This window comes from Phaseolus vulgaris, chromosome 11, assembly GCF_000499845.2.
Source record: "Phaseolus vulgaris cultivar G19833 chromosome 11, P. vulgaris v2.0, whole genome shotgun sequence".
Taxonomy (NCBI): domain Eukaryota; kingdom Viridiplantae; phylum Streptophyta; class Magnoliopsida; order Fabales; family Fabaceae; genus Phaseolus; species Phaseolus vulgaris.
Window position 1 is genome coordinate 21,170,797 of NC_023749.2, and position 17,445 is coordinate 21,188,241.

General features: G+C 43.2%; 1 protein-coding gene across 1 annotated transcript; it reads right to left on the reverse strand.

The window, feature by feature from the left end:
• Positions 1-14,841: 14,841 nt before the first annotated feature.
• On the reverse strand, positions 14,842-16,395 carry LOC137831558 (trans-resveratrol di-O-methyltransferase-like). Its single transcript, XM_068639284.1, has 2 exons — positions 15,606-16,395; positions 14,842-15,268 (listed from the first exon to the last, which is right to left on the reverse strand). The coding sequence occupies exons 1-2, from the start codon at positions 16,374-16,376 to the stop codon at positions 14,969-14,971; spliced, it is 1,071 nt and encodes a 356-aa protein (XP_068495385.1). The 5' UTR covers positions 16,377-16,395; the 3' UTR covers positions 14,842-14,968.
• Between the last annotated feature and the right edge of the window lie 1,050 nt (positions 16,396-17,445).

A 17,445-nucleotide genomic window follows, 5' to 3' on the forward strand; every position in this document is an offset into this window, starting at 1 on the left:
TTATACTTTACCTTTACTTTTGACTCTCTCTGTTAAACTTGTAATTCTTTGAACCATTCGTACTCTTGCTACAAATTTGGGTGTTCGTATGATTGCTTTTGTGCCTTCGCGGTATAAAATTCTGCTTGTGTGATCTTATCATCGTTCTTTGCCTTCGCGTGCTCCGGTTGTTTTGTTTGTATTATACTCGCTTCTTTCGCTTCGTTGGGCGACATTGTATGCCCGGGAAAGGTCGTGTGCCAACCCTCACGCCCATGGAGAGGCTCACCTAGTGACGCCGTATCGTCCACGGGGTGTCTCTAACACCGAAAAGGTTCTCTCCTTGATCCTTAGCCCCCGGCGCCCACGCCTAAGGAGAGGCCTGCTACAGCAGCGCCGTATCGTCCTCGGGTGTCTAAAACGTCGAGTACTTCGGGGGGGGGGGGTCGTTCCCTCTATGGTCTTTCCTTCCCATAGGTATCGGGGAACACCCTGCCAGCAATTCGCTGGCGTTTGGCGGTCTTGTCTCCCTCCACAGTCTTTCCTACCCGTGGGTATCGGGGAGATGACGCCAGCAACTAACTCTGCCCTCTTCAATTTCGTCTCCCTCCACAGTCTTTCCTACCTGTGAGTATCGGGGAGGCGACCCTGCTGATATTTGGGTTGGCGACGCCCGCGACGTCTCATGCTGGCGTCGTCCTTTATGTCATTCCAGGCGACGCCTCGGGCGTCTCATGCTAGTGTCGCCTTGGGCGTCGTCCCTAACTTGACATTGACTTTGACCTTGGGCTTGGTCGATGCCTGGAGGCAGCGAAGAGCTCAAGGCCCTTCCCGTATCTTCCACGAGGCGCTCCCTGTATAGCTGATGAGACGTTTAGTCATTCAACTTGATCCACGTGGCGCTTTCTGTATGGCTGATGGGACATCCAGTCATTCGATTTGATCCTGACTCCTACTGTGCCCCTGATCCCCTTTCGACGGCGCATCGTACCATCAGGTATTCCATTGATACGACGTGTTCTAAGCTTAACCAGGGGTGCCAGGGCCACACTTCCATCTGCTGCCACGTGGCTCGATCGTGCGGTGCATCCATTCGCGTCGTTTGGCGCTCTAACCGCTTTATTTAACTCTTCAAACTCTGAAACTATCCTCATCATTTTCCCACTCTTCATAACCTACTTACGTTCTCTCTTCTTGCACCCTTTCTTTTCTCACAAAGGGTTGTTCCAGCATTCGCTCCCCTCGCTCGACTCTTGCATTTCCGGCAGTCCCTACACCCTTGACACTCCCTGATCTTGTTAAAGAATGTCTTCTCATGCTGCTTCCTCCAGGGTGCCAGGGCCACACTTCCATCTGCTGCCACGTGGCTCGATCGTGCGGTGCATCCATTCGCGTCGTTTGGCGCTCTAACCGCTTTATTTAACTCTTCAAACTCTGAAACTATCCTCATCATTTTCCCACTCTTCATAACCTACTTACGTTCTCTCTTCTTGCACCCTTTCTTTTCTCACAAAGGGTTGTTCCAGCATTCGCTCCCCTCGCTCGACTCTTGCATTTCCGGCAGTCCCTACACCCTTGACACTCCCTGATCTTGTTAAAGAATGTCTTCTCATGCTGCTTCCTCCAGGGTCAGTCCCAAGGACTTGTACCCCTAGGCTTCGAGTGAACTTCTTGATGAGTGTTCATGCTTACTTGCCACCAGGGCCATAAGGGAGCACAAAGGGGATTCGTGTTCTTATGACCACCGGGCCTTCGCGAGGAGGCATGACGACGACATCGCTGTGCTCCCTTGCACTCTAGGGGAGCCAGCATGTGGAGACGAACGGGCCAACGAAGGGGTCCCTTTCTTTTACTTTTACCAGGTGGTGTTCAAGACCATCGGAGTGCGCCTACCCTTCTCCTGGTTCGAGAAGGAACTGCTGTCGGAGATCAACGTTGCTCCGGCCCAGTTATACCCCAACAGCTGGGCCTTTGTCAAAGCCTTCGACATTCTCTTCGGGTTTCTGGGTTGTGCACCCTCGGTTGACCTCTTTCTTCACTTCTTTGAGGTGAAGAGGCAGAGACACAACCTCTGGGTAACTCTCAGTAATGTACCCGAGAGAGTTCTCTTCACACCCTTCCAAAGCTCGTTCTCCAGGTGGAAAGGCCGGTTCTTCAAGATCTGCCGTACTGACCTTGTTCCCGACGCTCTGGATGGGTTTCCGCTGTACTGGGTGAGAGAGACGACGGCCCTCAAAACCAAACCCTTCAAGAAGCTAGCTCCAAGTGATCAAATAGCTTGTCGGATTCTTGCTGAGGCGGGAGGTTTTGACTCTGCCACTTTGATCAGCCTGGAGTTCAATGCTGGGACTCTCGAAAAGTACATAGGTAAGAGTCGCTGCCCTAGAAACTCCGGCCTTTGTTGTTTCCTGTACGTGCATGTCTTGCCTCATGGTATCTCTGACACATTTATCTCCCTTGGTGCAGGTTCGAAAATAAACCAGGAAAGGAGGACACGACTTACTCGAGCTCTGCGAGCTGGGAAAGGGGCTTCGCCTTCCTCCAGTGCTGATTCTGATGACCACTGAAAAGTGGCTCTTTTGTGACTTGCATGAGTTGTAATATTCGCCCCATTTGGGCTACTTCAATTGTATTGAACATTGCTTGTAACACCAACTTTTTCTATATCAATTGATTTTTGCAACGTCACTTTACTCTGCATACATTTCGCATATTGTGCGCTTTCCTTCGCCCTGTTCATCAACGGCGCCCGCCTCCATCCAGGCAACGCCTTCTTTCTTGGCGACGCCTTACCTTACTTCAAACAGGGAAATATACAGGCTAAAAACCAAGGCACTTCTTTTTCTCCAATTGGTTTTACCTTTTATTAGGGTGACCTCATTAAAAAACCCCAGAGAGGGAAAAAGAGCATCCCCTTCAACTAAATTGTTACATAATTGCTTACATAAGTCAACTGAAATAAAATTTTAGGTTGGCTGCATTCCAACTGCGCGGGATAGGACCTCCATCTAAAGTCTCCAGGTTGTACGAACCGTTGCCCTTAGCCTCAGTAACTCTGAAGGGTCCGGTCCACTTGGGAGACAGCTTATTCTCCAATTCGTATGGGTGAGCTTTCCTCATCACTAGGTCGCCGACCTGAAACTGTCGCGGCTTTACCTTAGAGCTATATTGCCGCTCTACTCTTCTCTTCGTCGCTTCAGCTTTTATTCTAGCTTCTTCCCTGGCCTCGTCTAGCAGATCCAGGTTTACCCGCCTCTCTTCATTGGATTCCTCCGCCACAAAGTTTTGAAAACGTGGCGAGCTCTCATGTATTTCTACCGGGATCATCGCGTCCGACCCGTAAACCAAACTGAAAGGCGTCTCCATAGTAGAGGATTGGGGCGTGGTGTGATATGCCCATACGATCCTTGGAACCTCTTCCGCCCACGCCCCTTTGGCTTTCTCTAACCTTCTTTTTAACCCCCTCAGCAGAACTCTGTTTGCCGATTCTACCTGCCCATTAGTCTGGGGGTGCTCAACTGATGCAAACACCTGTTTAATGCCTACCTCAGCACATAGGTTTCTCAACTGTTGACTGGCGAACTGGGTTCCGTTGTCGGATATCAGCCGCCTAGGTACGCCAAAACGGCACACAATGTTCTTCCACACAAAATGTTGTACTTTGTGCGCTGTGATTTGTGCCACGGGCTCTGCCTCTATCCATTTGGTGAAGTATTCGATGGCAACGATCAAATACTTCATCTGCCTGATCGCCAGTGGGAAGGGGCCCAGGATGTCGATTCCCCATGTATGGAAAGGCCACGGGCTGTATATGGATCGCAACTCTTCTGGCGGCGCCTTTTGCCAGTCGGCGTGCTTTTGGCATTGCCTACACCGCTGGGCGTGCCATGCGCAGTCCTCTTTCACTGTTGGCCAGAAGAAACCTGCGCGTATTACCTTGGAGGCTAAGGATCTCCCCCCTACGTGGCTCCCGCAGATGCCTTCGTGTAGTTCCGCCATTATCCTGGTGCACTCATCGCCACTGACGCATGTTAGGATAGGGTGAGTGAAACCGTGCCTGAACAGCACCCCATCCACCAAAGTATATCTTGCGGCATTTCTTTTGACTTTTTTACCTTCTTCAGGCTCCACTGGGAGAGCCCCATCCGCCAGGTATCGCTTGTAGGGCGTCATCCAGGTGTCTCCCCTGGCTAGAACGCATACCTGCATCTGCTCTTCCTCAGGCACACCCGTGTACATGCTGATGCGGGGCGCCCTCTGCGTATCTTGGGTCAAAGAGCAATGACTCCTCGGCCTTCCCCTTGATGTATAAATCTGGAGGACATCCACTCTGTCTACCCCCCTTGCTTGAGCTGGCCAGCTTTGCAAGCAGGTCAGCTCTGGCATTCTGCTCCCTCGGGACATGTATCAGCTCAAGAGCGTTGAACGCTCCCTTCAACAACTGGACGTATTTCAGATACGCCGCCATCTGTGGGTCCTTCGCCTGGAACTCACCCGACACCTGCCCCGTAATCAGCTGGGAGTCGCTCTTCACCAGGAGGTTCTATGCGCCCATCTCCTTGGCCAGGAGCATTCCTGCTATCAGGGCTTCATATTCTGCCTAATTGTTAGTTGCCTTGAAGGCGAAGCGCAGGGCCTGCTCGATCAGTATGCCGTCGGGTCCCTCCAAGACTATTCCCGCACCGCTCCCTTGTTGGTTGGAAGAGCCATCAACCGAGAGCAGCCACTGCGAACTCATTTCCACCTCTTGCTCACCTCCGGGCGAAAGTTCCGCTATAAAATCTGCGTACACCTGCCCTTTGATGGATCCTCTAGGCTCATACTGGATGTCGAATTCTGACAGTTCTACCGCCCAGCGCACCATTCTTCCCGCCACATCCGGCTTCTGCAGCACTTTCTGTATAGGGAGGTTGGTCATCACCACCACCGTAAAGCTGTGGAAGTAATGACGAAGCCTCCTAGCAGAAAACACTACCACCAGCACCGCCTTCTCTAGCGCTTGGTACCTCGTCTCAGCCCCCTGTAAGGCCTTGCTTACGAAATAGATGGGCTTCTGACTCTGGTCCTGCTCTTGGACCAACACGGAACTGATGGCCCGCTCCGTTACAGTAAAATATAACCGGAGGGGCACGCCCGCTACCGGTTTGCAGAGGACCGGTGGCGTCGCCAGGTACTCCTTCAGCTTAATGAAAGCCGCTTCGCATTCATCAGTTCATGCAAAGCGACTGTTTCTCTTGAGGCACTGGAAATACGGGTGCCCCTTCTCTCCTCCGGCGGAAACAAACCTCGAGAGCGCCGTCATCCGCCCTGTCAGCTGTTGCACCTCCTTTACCGACGTCGGGCTCCACATGGCGATAATCGCCGCGCATTTGTCGGGGTTCGCCTCTATCCCCCTCTCTGTGAGCATAAAACCCAAGAACTTACCGGCCTCTACCCCGAAAACACACTTCTCAGGGTTTAACTTGAGGCGGTACTTGGATATTGTGGCGAACAACTCCTCCAGGTCCGCCATGTGCTGCGCCCTATTCTGCGACGCCACCACCATGTCGTCTACCTAGGCGTACACATTCCTCCCGAGCATTGGCGCCAGGACCTTGTCCATTAACCTTTGGTACGTGGCGCCCGCATTTTTCAGCCCAAAAGGCATCACCTTATAGCAGTAACTGCAGGTCTCAGTCAAGAATGCAGTCTTGCTCTCGTCTCTTGGGTGCATCTTGATTTGGTTGTACCCTGAAAAGGCGTCCAGGAAACTCAGCACCTTGTTGCCGGACGCACTGTCTACCAAGGCGTCGATGCTGGGCAGCGGATACGAGTCCTTTGGGCATGCCTTGTTCAGGTCCGTGAAGTCAACGCACATCCTCCACTTTCCGTTCGCCTTTTTCACCAAGACGACGTTGGCAAGCCACTCAGGGTACTGAATCTCCCTGATGTGGCCAGCACTCAACAGCTTCTGCGTTTCGTCTTTCACCACCTGCTGTCGTTCCTCATTGAACTTTCTCCTTCTCTGACGCACGGGACGGACCGTGGCGTCCATGCTGAGGTGGTGACACAGGAAATCGGGGTCGATGCCTGGCATATCCGAGGCGGACCATGCGAAGGCATCCAGGTGGCGCGAAATCACTTCTGCCACCCCTTCCTATTCTTCTGGGCTCAACGAACTTCCTAACTTGAAAGTCTTGCCGCCAATCTCCCTTTCTACGGCGTTAGCCGCGGGCTGTTCCCTACTATCATCTTCGACGGGCGCCGCCTCTTCCGCGGGCACTGCGTCGTCAGGTCCTTCCTCCATAGGCGCATCTGCTTCGGGCATCGCCCTCTCCGCTATGGCCTCTTTAGGCGTCATCCCAGCGGGCGTCGCCTCAATCATCGTCGTGTCCGCGCTCGGTGGACGTTCATACACCATGAACACGCCTCTCTTCGTTTTCAGGCTGTTCTCATAGCATTTCCTTGCCTCCTCCTGGTCTGACCTGATGACTATCACCTGGCCATTGAGGTCCGGCAGCTTCATCTTCATGTGGCGTGTGGAGGACACCGCGTTCAGACGGTTTAACGCTGGTCTGCCCAGCAAAATATTGTAGGCAGAGTTGGCGTTCACGACCAGGTACCGGATGCTTTCGGTACGGGAGACCTCTCCGTCTGTGAACGTAGTCCTCAACTCCAGGTACCCCCAGACTTCCACCTGGTTATCCCCAAACCCATACAGGCACCCCATATAGGGACTCAACAGATCGGGGGACAACCGTAACTTATTAAAGGTCGACAGAAACATGACGTCTGTCGAACTTCCTTGGTCGACAAGCACTCTGTGCACCTTCCTTCCGGCTGTGACGACTGAGATGACAACGAGGTCGTTGTCGTGGGGTACCACATCCCGGAGGTCTCTCCTCGTGAACACGATATCCGACTCCCACGGCTCCCCCGAGAGCCTCTCTTCGATTGAATTTACCCCCCTCGCGTATTTCTTCCGCTGGGAGGCAGTGGGTCCCCCGCCGGAAAAACCTCCAGCAATGGTGTGGACCTCACCAAGCACAGGCATCTCGTGTGCTGGTTCTTCCGCCGCCGGCGGCAAGGTGGCGGTCGTTGTGGGATCTGCGACATAGTCCTTCAAAAACCCAGTCCTCACCAGCTCATCTAGCTGGTAGCCCAACGACAGGCAATTATCAATGTGGTGCCCGAAAGCCTCGTGGAATTCGCACCAAGAGTCTTTGCGAGGCCCCAGCACCTTGTCGGTCTTCGCCGGTCGCCTCAGCCTCTCAGCTATGTTAGGCACGGCAATCAAATCCTTCAACTCAACCACGAAGTTGTACCTCGCCGGTCTCGCTCTTTCTCTGGCCGGGCGATCGCCTCCTGCTGGACCCCGGGGCTGGGGCTTTCTAGCCTCGTAGGGGCGTCTCGCCTCTGGCTTCTTTCTTCCCGTCGTGGTCTCATTGACCCTGACGGGTTGAGCTCGCGCCGGTCCCCTCGGGCGTGAGGGTGCGACGCTGGTGCGCTTCACACACACCTCCCCTTCAGAAGCAATATGTTCTACCGCCCTACGCCGTAGTTCAGCGAAAGTCCTAGGGCGGTTGCGGATGATGGATTCTCCAAAAGGACCGGAGCATACGCCTTTCACAAATGCGTACACGATCATAGGCTCCTCTGTCGTACCAACCTTCACGACCTGGGCCCTGAAGCGATTGATATACTCCTTCAGGGTCTCCCTTTGATACTGCTTCACATCAAACAGATCGTAAGAGATCGACGGCGGGGCCTTGTTTGCTAAGTATTGTTCCCTGAACAATCGTGACAATTGGCGGAAAGATGTGATATGACCATCTGGAAGGCTGATGAACCAGTCCATAGCCATCCCGGTCAGGGTGCTCATAAAGAGCTTGCACTTTGCAGCGTCAGAACCGCCTACCAGGACCATCTGTGTGTGGAATGCAGCAAGGTGCGTCTCTGGGTCCTCCATCCCGGTGAAGATCACCTTAGGCCCCGCGAACGTGTTCGGGATTACTGCATCCAGGATCTCCTGCGAGAAAGGGGTGGAAAACTCCCTTGGTGGGGAATGGTTCTCCATCTCGTCATGTCCAGGCCGCCTCCAATCATTTCTCAGGCCCTGGCGCAACTCCTCATTTACACGGTGGAGCTCTTCATTTCGCTCATGCGTGGCATCGAGATCTGCCTGCATGCGTTCCTGTTCCATTTTCGACTCCGCCATGTCCTGCTGCAGCCCCCTCATTATCTCCAGGACCTGTTGCATGGATAATTCTGCTGGGGCTACGCGTGCTGTACTTCGTCTGGTGGGAGCCATTGTCACTCCAACCTCCTCCAACGTTACTACGACTTAGTAGATTTCTTCGAACTTGTGATGGGACTGATGGTTTATATCGGCCCCACGGTGGGCGCCAAATGTTCCGTCCGGTTGACCGGGACGTCTTCGTGCGCGACCTCAACCGTCAACTAGGGACTCCTTCCCACTGATTACCTGTGGATTCCTGCAAAAAAGAGCACAAAGAGGCGCCCTAGCGGCCGTTTGCACTCCGACGCTCAAGTCAGCCAGCAAGAAACACCAAAGCTGTTCACCTCCGTCTCTGAGCACCGCGTATGGCACTCTGAAGGTGGTAAAAATAACTGTGTATTGTGTGTCTGTGTTCTCTCTCTCAGGCAAAGATATTTCCTAGTCCCTTGTTCGTAACCTTGAAGCACGAGCAAGCAACTAGAGAGTTCTGGTAAATTTGCCAAAAGTTCCAACCCTCTTTCCAGCATTCTCCGCGCTATTTAAACTACCCAAGCATTTAAAGCACCTTAAAGCGCCTTTAATTACAAATGTAACGCACTCAATCAGCGTATTTAATTAGAAAACGTAGCGCATTTAAGACGTTGAAACACTTGGGAGCCATTATAACACCTGAATGCTCGAAAGGGAAACTGTATTGAATGACTTTAATTACCTGGCACCTGACTAAAGGGCGTTTCTATTCTGGCATGGCTGTCGTACACGTGGAGGTCCTCACGACGCCGTGACCCCATCTGGGGGCGTTTCTGCCCATCTGGGGACGTTTCTACGTGTGAGTCCTCCTGCTTGGGAGTGCTACTGCGCTAGGGGTGACTTTTTGGGTGCCAACTCATGCCCCCAATTATCTAGTCACTTACTTTGAGAGCGTGTCTGCCTTCCTCTTGTACCCTGCACCCGGTTACCCAGGGCGTGACTTTCCTCTTGAGTCGTATCTGTCCCACAGGCGTCTCTGGGGCGGCAGGAGTACTTCACGAGTCAGGCTGCCCTACACTGGTACTATTACTATGGCCTTGAAGCCACCTTTTCCTTCTCTTTATCACTGCCCCGGGTTATCGGGACCTGAGGCCTCCCCACGGCGTTGCTCCCTCCATGGTCTTTCCTACCCATGGGTATCGGGGAACCACACCGTGATTGCCTTGCTTTAGCACTGTTTGATCTGGCGACACCCTGGTTGGGCGACGCCATCACCTAGGCGACGCCTTGTCCTGGCGACGCTTCCTCTTGGCGATGCTGGCACCTGGCGTCTCTCCACCTAGGTGACGCCTTATGTTGACTTTGACTCTCCGGTCGTTGACTTTGACCTTGACTTAGTCAACGCCCGGATACGGGACGGTACAAAACTACCCAAGCATTTAAAGCGCCTTAAAGCGCTTTTAATCATAAAACGTAACGCACTTAATTAACGCGTCTAATTAGAAAACGTAGCGCATTTAAGACGTTGAAACGCTTGGGAGCCTTTATAGTACCTTAAACGCTCGAAACAGAAACTGTATTAAATGACTTTATTTACCTGGTACCTGACTAAATGGTGTTTCTATTCTGACCTGGCTGTCGTACACGTGGAGGGCCTCACAACGCCATGACCCCATCTGGGGACGTTTCTACGTGTGAGTCCTCCTGCTTGGGAGTGCTACTGCGCAAGGGGTGACGTTTTGGGTGCCAACTCATGCCCCCAATCATCTAGTCACTCACTTTGAGAGCGTATCTGCCTTCCTCTCGTACCCTGGGCGTGACCCTCCTCTTGAGTCGTATCTGTCCCAAAAGCGTCTCTGGGGCGGCAGGGGTACTTCACGAGTCAGGCTGCCCTACACTGGTGCTATCACTATGGCCTTGAAGCCACATTTCTCTTCTCTTTATCACTACCCCGGATTATCGGGACCTGAGGCCTTCCCACGGCGTCGCTCCCTCATGGTCTTTCCTACCCATGGGTATCGGGGAACCACACTGTGGTTGCCTTGCCTTAGCGATATTTGATCTGGGCGACGCCTTCACCTAGGCGACGCCTGGCCCTGGCGACGCTTCCTCGTGGCGACGCTGGCACTTGGCGTTTCTTTACCTGGGCGACGCCTTATGTTGACTTTTAGTCCGGATGTTGACTTTGACCTTGACTTTGTCAACACCCGGATGCGGGACGGTACAGTTGAAGTATCTCTTAAATATCTTTATTTATTTAAATTTTTTTATTGATATTTTTTTTACACGATGCTTATTTTCATTTCAAAGGAAAGGTAACATATTAGTTAATATTAAAATAAAAATACAATTAAATATTATAAATTATTTGTCTTTTTATTGTTTAATTACGGTATATTGCTCTTTTAACGTATATATCTTAATTTAATGAATAATTTTTTTATATGATATTGTAGAGTATTTATATTATTATTTATCAACATAAATATTTGTTGAATTTATTATATCACTCTCTTCTATATGACCTTTTAACGTCTATATATTTTTAGTATAAATGGTTAATATTTTCTGTGTTGTTTTGAAAATCCTATACCTAAAGATATGGATATATAATTAGATGTAAATTTTATTTTTATTCAATTTGATATACAGTTGGGTTTAAATTATAATTTTTTTAATAAATCTACATTTGTAGTAAGTAATTTTATAATATATATTTATCAGATAAATCCTTCTGTTTAATGTTTACAATTGTTTTATCCGTCTCCAAAGTTAAGAATAAAAATATGTATGGTCTAATTTGAATCAAGTATAATTAAATATTATATATGATTAATTTTTGTATTCAAATTTTTAATAAATTATTATTATATGTTGTTCTTTCTTATTTGTCTTACATATAAGCTTATGAATTCTTTTATTCCTTTTTCCTTTATAACTGCTGAGTATTTCTTTTTATTTTATAATCATTGTGCAAAATACTTTTGATTTTATATTGTTACTAATATTATGAAATATTTCAAATTGAGTGTTGTTTTGGAGGATATATATAAAATATTTGAATACGATATCATCAGCGTATCTATGCTAGATTGCAGGTCTTATTATTTTATAACTAAATATTTCTTTACCTATTAAAAAACTTATCCTCAAATATAAACGTAAAAGATTAATTTCACGTGTTCAAATAAAAGCTGTTTATTTCCTTGTTTTAAGTAAGAAACATAAAACATGTTTAATGATTACACTATTATTCTATTAACCCAAATACTTATTAGTTCAGGTAAGTTGTTGGATTAAACATAACTACATATCGATATTAAAGTAATTAAAAATACTTATTAGTTAACATCTGTTTACTCTAAATATAAAAATTAATTTTAATTACATCTTCAACAACTTTTTTTATAAAATATAGAATAAATCTATATGACAGTTGAATTATATATTTTTATCAATTAAACCATAACATTACACTTCATATTACGAAGTGGACTTTAAGCCTAACTCAATCCCATAAAACCGGCTCAATGGGGTGAGGTTTGTATCTACTTATATACAATGAAAGACTCTAATCTTTAGTCGATGGGATCTCCAACACTTCATATAATTTTAAAATTACCTAAAAGTTTATTCTATTATTAAATTTTAACGTATTAGATATGATAAAAAATTTAAATACCTAAATACTAGATAATATTTACAAAAAGTTTAAATTCTATAAAATTTGATGAACATAATCATCAAAATGATATAACCAAATTCGACAATATTGATTAAATTTATACTTTATACAAAAACATTAAAATATAAAAGCCATATATATAATTTAAACCAGCATATCTTGTATAGCTACACGTAAATACAATATTTAGAATATCAAAAACGAAAAAAGAAAATCCTGCTAAGACCCTCCCCTCATTTTTTCTTTTCTTATTTTCTCAAACTTTCTCTCTCCATTTCTCTTCCTCTCCCTTTTTCTTTAAATTTCTCTCTCTAATAACTCATCTATTTCAAAATATGATCACACTTTACTCTAGTTGAAGAATCATGATACATTCCCAATCAGATTTTTAAATAGAATAAGTTCATTTTTACTCTAAAGATAATTTATTATTTATTTTTTCTTAGAATTTAGTCATCAATCTTTATGAGAATAATTGAGAATTTTTTTTCTTTCAACTAGTTTTATCATATGTTGAATATTTGTGAGGTTTGAGTAACTTGTTTTAGGTCCCTAGAGTTTAAAGTGGTTCCCCTACTTGATCAATAATTTTCTCGGGATGAGAAATTACAGGTAAGGGAAGCTATCTATGTTTCTGTTTTTTTTTATAGAACCTTAGATAATAAGTTGATCTAGTAATTGTATGCATGTTAGGGTGTAAAGTTAATTAAACTGAATTTCATTATAGTTTAAATGAGTTTGAATATTTGAGGTTGAGATATTGAAATGATTGATGAATGATTACAACTTCTACTATTTTGGTATGAAGTATGTAACTTGCACATTTGAAATATGAATATTATATACATTATTCTTAGTTAAATTATCAATGTGGTCTAAATGTGAAATTACGTTTTAAATAAATTTGACAACGTTGGATATTGCGTAAATTTATAAATTAAGATGTATTTCATAATTTTTCACATTAAAAAAATGTAGTCTAAAAATATATACAACAAATAAATAAATAAATATTGTTTAAAAGGACAGGCAACCAGTAAATAAGCGTTATATAAACATTATGACAAAAAAAATGTTGTCTGTTTTATCAATGTGCAACATTGAAAATGTGTTGCCTATTCTAGCAGTATGTAACCGTGAAAATGTGTTGCCTAAAAGACAAACAAACAACATGTAAAAAAGTGTTGTCTAAAAAGACAAACTACATGTAAATAAGCGTTGCCTTTACCAATGACAACATTTCACAAAACATTGCCTAAACAAATAGGCAACACTGAAAATGTGTTGCCTAAACATTACGAGAAAAAACATTACCTAAAAGATTTTCTAAAAAAATGTTGTCTATTATACCAATATAAGGCAACGGCTGCAAAAAAACCGTTGCCTAAACCTAAGTCCACAGTTGCATATTCCATGTCTGGAAAAGTGTTTCCAAAGCATTGCCTAAAGTTAAGGCAACACTTTTCCTACTTTAGAAAATGCTTTTTAGATGTTGTCTAAGGTAAAAAATGGTGTAGTATCAGTAGACAAGTGCTTCCATTTTATATTATTGTTGCCCCCACATAGCGTAAAACCTTTCACTATCTACTTTTTCCAAATTGGTTTATTGTCATACTGCCTCATCCCCTTCCTTATTTATAAGTTCCTTAAAATATCTCCATTTAATTGGTCTCCCTGTATGATGCAATCCGGCTTTGTAGCCTTGCATGCTTTTTTGTGTAGATCTTGTTCTTCAATATTTTTTATTTGAATTTCTTCGATGGAAAGATTAAATTTTAAAGATAGAAATGAGTTGAATCTAAATGAAGTAAGACCAACACTTAGTTTTTAGAGTGAGTTTTAGTCAACACTATTAGGAGGAGTCTAGCTAAAAGAAAACTCTAGGTAGAACTTTGACAAGTAGAAGTGTCACAAAAATTGGAGAACAATTCTTTATCAAATCAAAGTTGAAAATACATGGACAAGAAACTTCTATTTATAAGAGAGAAAAACTTGCAAGGCAAGCATCTCAATAAAAAATCCTCTCAAATGAGAAGTGTCGCCTCCTTATTTGTGCAAATCCTCTCTATTCGTCCTTTTTTTCGACTATCTACTCTCCCCGGCTAAGCTGGCAAGAGAGAGTGAGGAGGTCGTTACGTGAGCGTTACATGACCGCTAACATTCCATTTATTATGGAAGGAGAAGGGAACGCCCAATTAGTAAGCATATCGAGGCACAGGTAGGAAACACATCTGGGCATTTGAAATGCATTTTTATTAAAACAAGAAAGAAGACAGGATCTTCTACTTATTTTTTATATTTATATATGCCAACTGCAACTGATTCCACTTGAGCAAGAGTAGCGGAGCGTGACAAGTGGCGTGTCTTTTTTGGAGGAAAATCTTCTGCTTTGAGGAGGGGACATGCGGATCTTGATGTCATTTTTGTCTATGCTTAAGTGGACCTTTTTTCCTATTTACATCGAACTCTTACTTTACCCAAAATATAAGATCCAAAAATAATTCCTAAATTATTATGTACAATTTTTACAAACAAGAAGAAGAAAAAAGACTCTACAATTTACGACTGTTCATCTCCAATAAAATCTCATCTTCTCATATACTCTTAGTCAAAGATTTTCATTCTAGAATCCTTATATTTAGAGATATTATCGTCATTAATTACTATTTCTCCTCCCCTCTCTTGCTATTTTAATTTCACATAACTCATTTCCTCTTTGTTTTGTAATATTTTCCTCTTTCACTTTAAACATGAAACCTAGTTTCTTGCCCAAACTCCATAGATTACCTCTATTCTACCCACATGTTACTTATTATAGTTTCAAAATTTAATTTTAACTTATTCACTTGGCAAATTGTTATTAAAAATAAAAAAGATAGATTGTAAAATCAGAAACTATTTCTAATGATAGATTGGACAAAAATATCAAAATGAAAAGACTTAATAGAGAAATTATTTCAAATGTATAGAAATATACATATCACACAACTTTTCACTTTTTCAACTATTATTATTATCAAAATGAAAAGACTTAATACAGAATTTATTTCAAAGGCATAAATCATATTACAGAAATAAACATATCACACATCTTTTCACTTTTTCAATTATTATTGCTATGGATAAACCTCTATGAGAGACTTGAAACCTAGAACTTGAGTTATCTTGTAGTGATTGAACCCTGCAGAAAAGAACAACTTAGCCCAATCTTTCTCATTTCTCTGTTTTCCAGTAACCAACACCATCATCTCCATATCATAGTAGAGCTTTGTTTGTTCTGATTCACTGTCTCCTTTCACGTTTCCTATCACCGTGTCTATGATAATCACTTTTCCTTTATCTTTGTTATTGATTGCCTCCTTACATCTCTTCAGGATTTTCAAGCATTCCTCATCGTTCCAGTTATGCATTACAGTCTACATCACAAGCAAATCCAATCACATTAAATATTCAATAAAAACGACATGTTGATTATCTAACAAAGATCAACCAGTCACAAACACAGATTTTGTATCCAACATGATGAGATTTTCATAATTTCTTCATAATATTCAAAAGCCATACAATACAATCAACAAATGAGATTTAATTAATCTCTAACAAAAATCTATCAGCAATCAAAGTCCCTTTACTATTCAGAATAGACCGATAGAAAATGAAGTGTGCTAAAGGTGTAGTAAGAAGATAGTTAATATTAGATAATATTTACCTCTGCTAAAGGTAGAAGATAGTTAACAATTAGATAATATTTACCTTCAACATGATGGAATCAGCAGAAGGGATTGTTTCAAACATGTCCCCTCCAACATATTTTATGTTATCCGTTCCTTGCAAGCCATGAACAACATGTGGGAGATCAAAGACAATGCAGTTCAAGTGTGGAAATGAGTTGGCAATTGCCTTAGCCAAAGTTCCTGTTCCTCCCCCAACATCAACCAAAGACTCTAATCCTTGCAACACTCCCTTGCACTTCTCAATCACCACACTGGAAATCAATCGAGTGTCATTAGTCATGGCATCATTGAAAAGGTGATTGAATTTGGGCTCACGGCTAGCATAGTCCCACAAAGTCATCTCATTTTGTGTGTGAAATGGTGTAGGGTCATCATTTGTGAACCAAGTGGAGAATTGAAACCATGGATTGAACAAAACTGGATCAAGTATGACTTGTAGCAAACATGTCATACGAAAGGGATGGTCCTTAAGGAGTAGTATAGATGTATCAGTTAACACATAACTCACTTCTTGATTATTATGAGTGACAATGTGTTGAGAGAAAAAACCAGAGTGGACCAAGATTTGCATCAAGCGGGAAATAAAGCAAGTCTTGGAAGGATGAACTGGGAGTGAAGCAATGAGTTGTGAGAGTGGCATAGGTTTGCCATACTTGTGTATGACATCAGGTATGCACAAATCAATTGCACATTTAAGGCACATAGAGTTTATGAAACCAAAAGTTTGGTTCAATATGTGGGTTTGAGATTGAAATAGTTTAGAAGACTGATCTTCGTGGTGAACACTCATATTTTTGTATTTCAAGTAAACTTGTGATTAGCAAACTCACTTGGATGGATTTATATAGGACTGGTAATACCATCTATCGGTCCCATATTTCACTACAGTTAAACAACAAAACGCCAAGATATTTACAGTGCAGTGCTATTTTATAACAATATATTTCTTTATACACATTAAATAACTTATCAAAAAAATTAATTTCACGTGTGTGTTTATTTCCTTGTTTTCATTGAGAAACATAGCACATATGTTTAATGATTACTAACCGCAAATTTTAAAAGTAAAAAAAAATCTATTTATTGCAAAAACATCATTATAGTAACTAACTCCAATTGTCTTTAGCATGAATTATATAATGCTAAACAAATGATCCTAAAATTTCATCTAACGAGGTAAGTTGTCGGATTAAACACAAGTACATATCGAGATTAAAGTAATTAAAAATACTTATAGGTTAACATTTGTTTATTCTAAATATAAAAATTAATTTTATTACATCTTCAGCAACTTTTTTTATAAAATATAGATTTAATCTATATTACAGTTGAATTATATATTTTCATCAATTGAACCGTTACATTAAATTTTAACGTATTATATCATATAAATTTAAAAATACTTAGGTACTAGATAATATATACAAAATGTTTAAATTCTATAAAATTTGAAGAACATGAGTATTAAAACATATTTAAAAAAAATATATACATTAGAGTAGGTTACTCTAATAATATTAAATATGTTTTAATTTTTAATTTTTTTAAAAACTTTATGTTCATGTCATTTAAGGAGACTTTTCTCTACACACATCTCTTTCATCCATATACATCTCTTTCATCCACACACATCTCTTTCATCCACACTTTTCTCCTCATCTTCTTCACTCATACTCATTTCCTTCATTCACACTTAATCATTCTCGTGGAGTATATGCATGAAAAAAGTGGGTACTAATTAAACCAGTAGACGCATGTTTTATTGGTGAGTTTCTGTTGAATAAGATTGACGCATGTTCAATCTTGTTTAACTCTGTTGGAGGATGGAGAAATGATTAATGTTTAGAGAACCTGTGAAG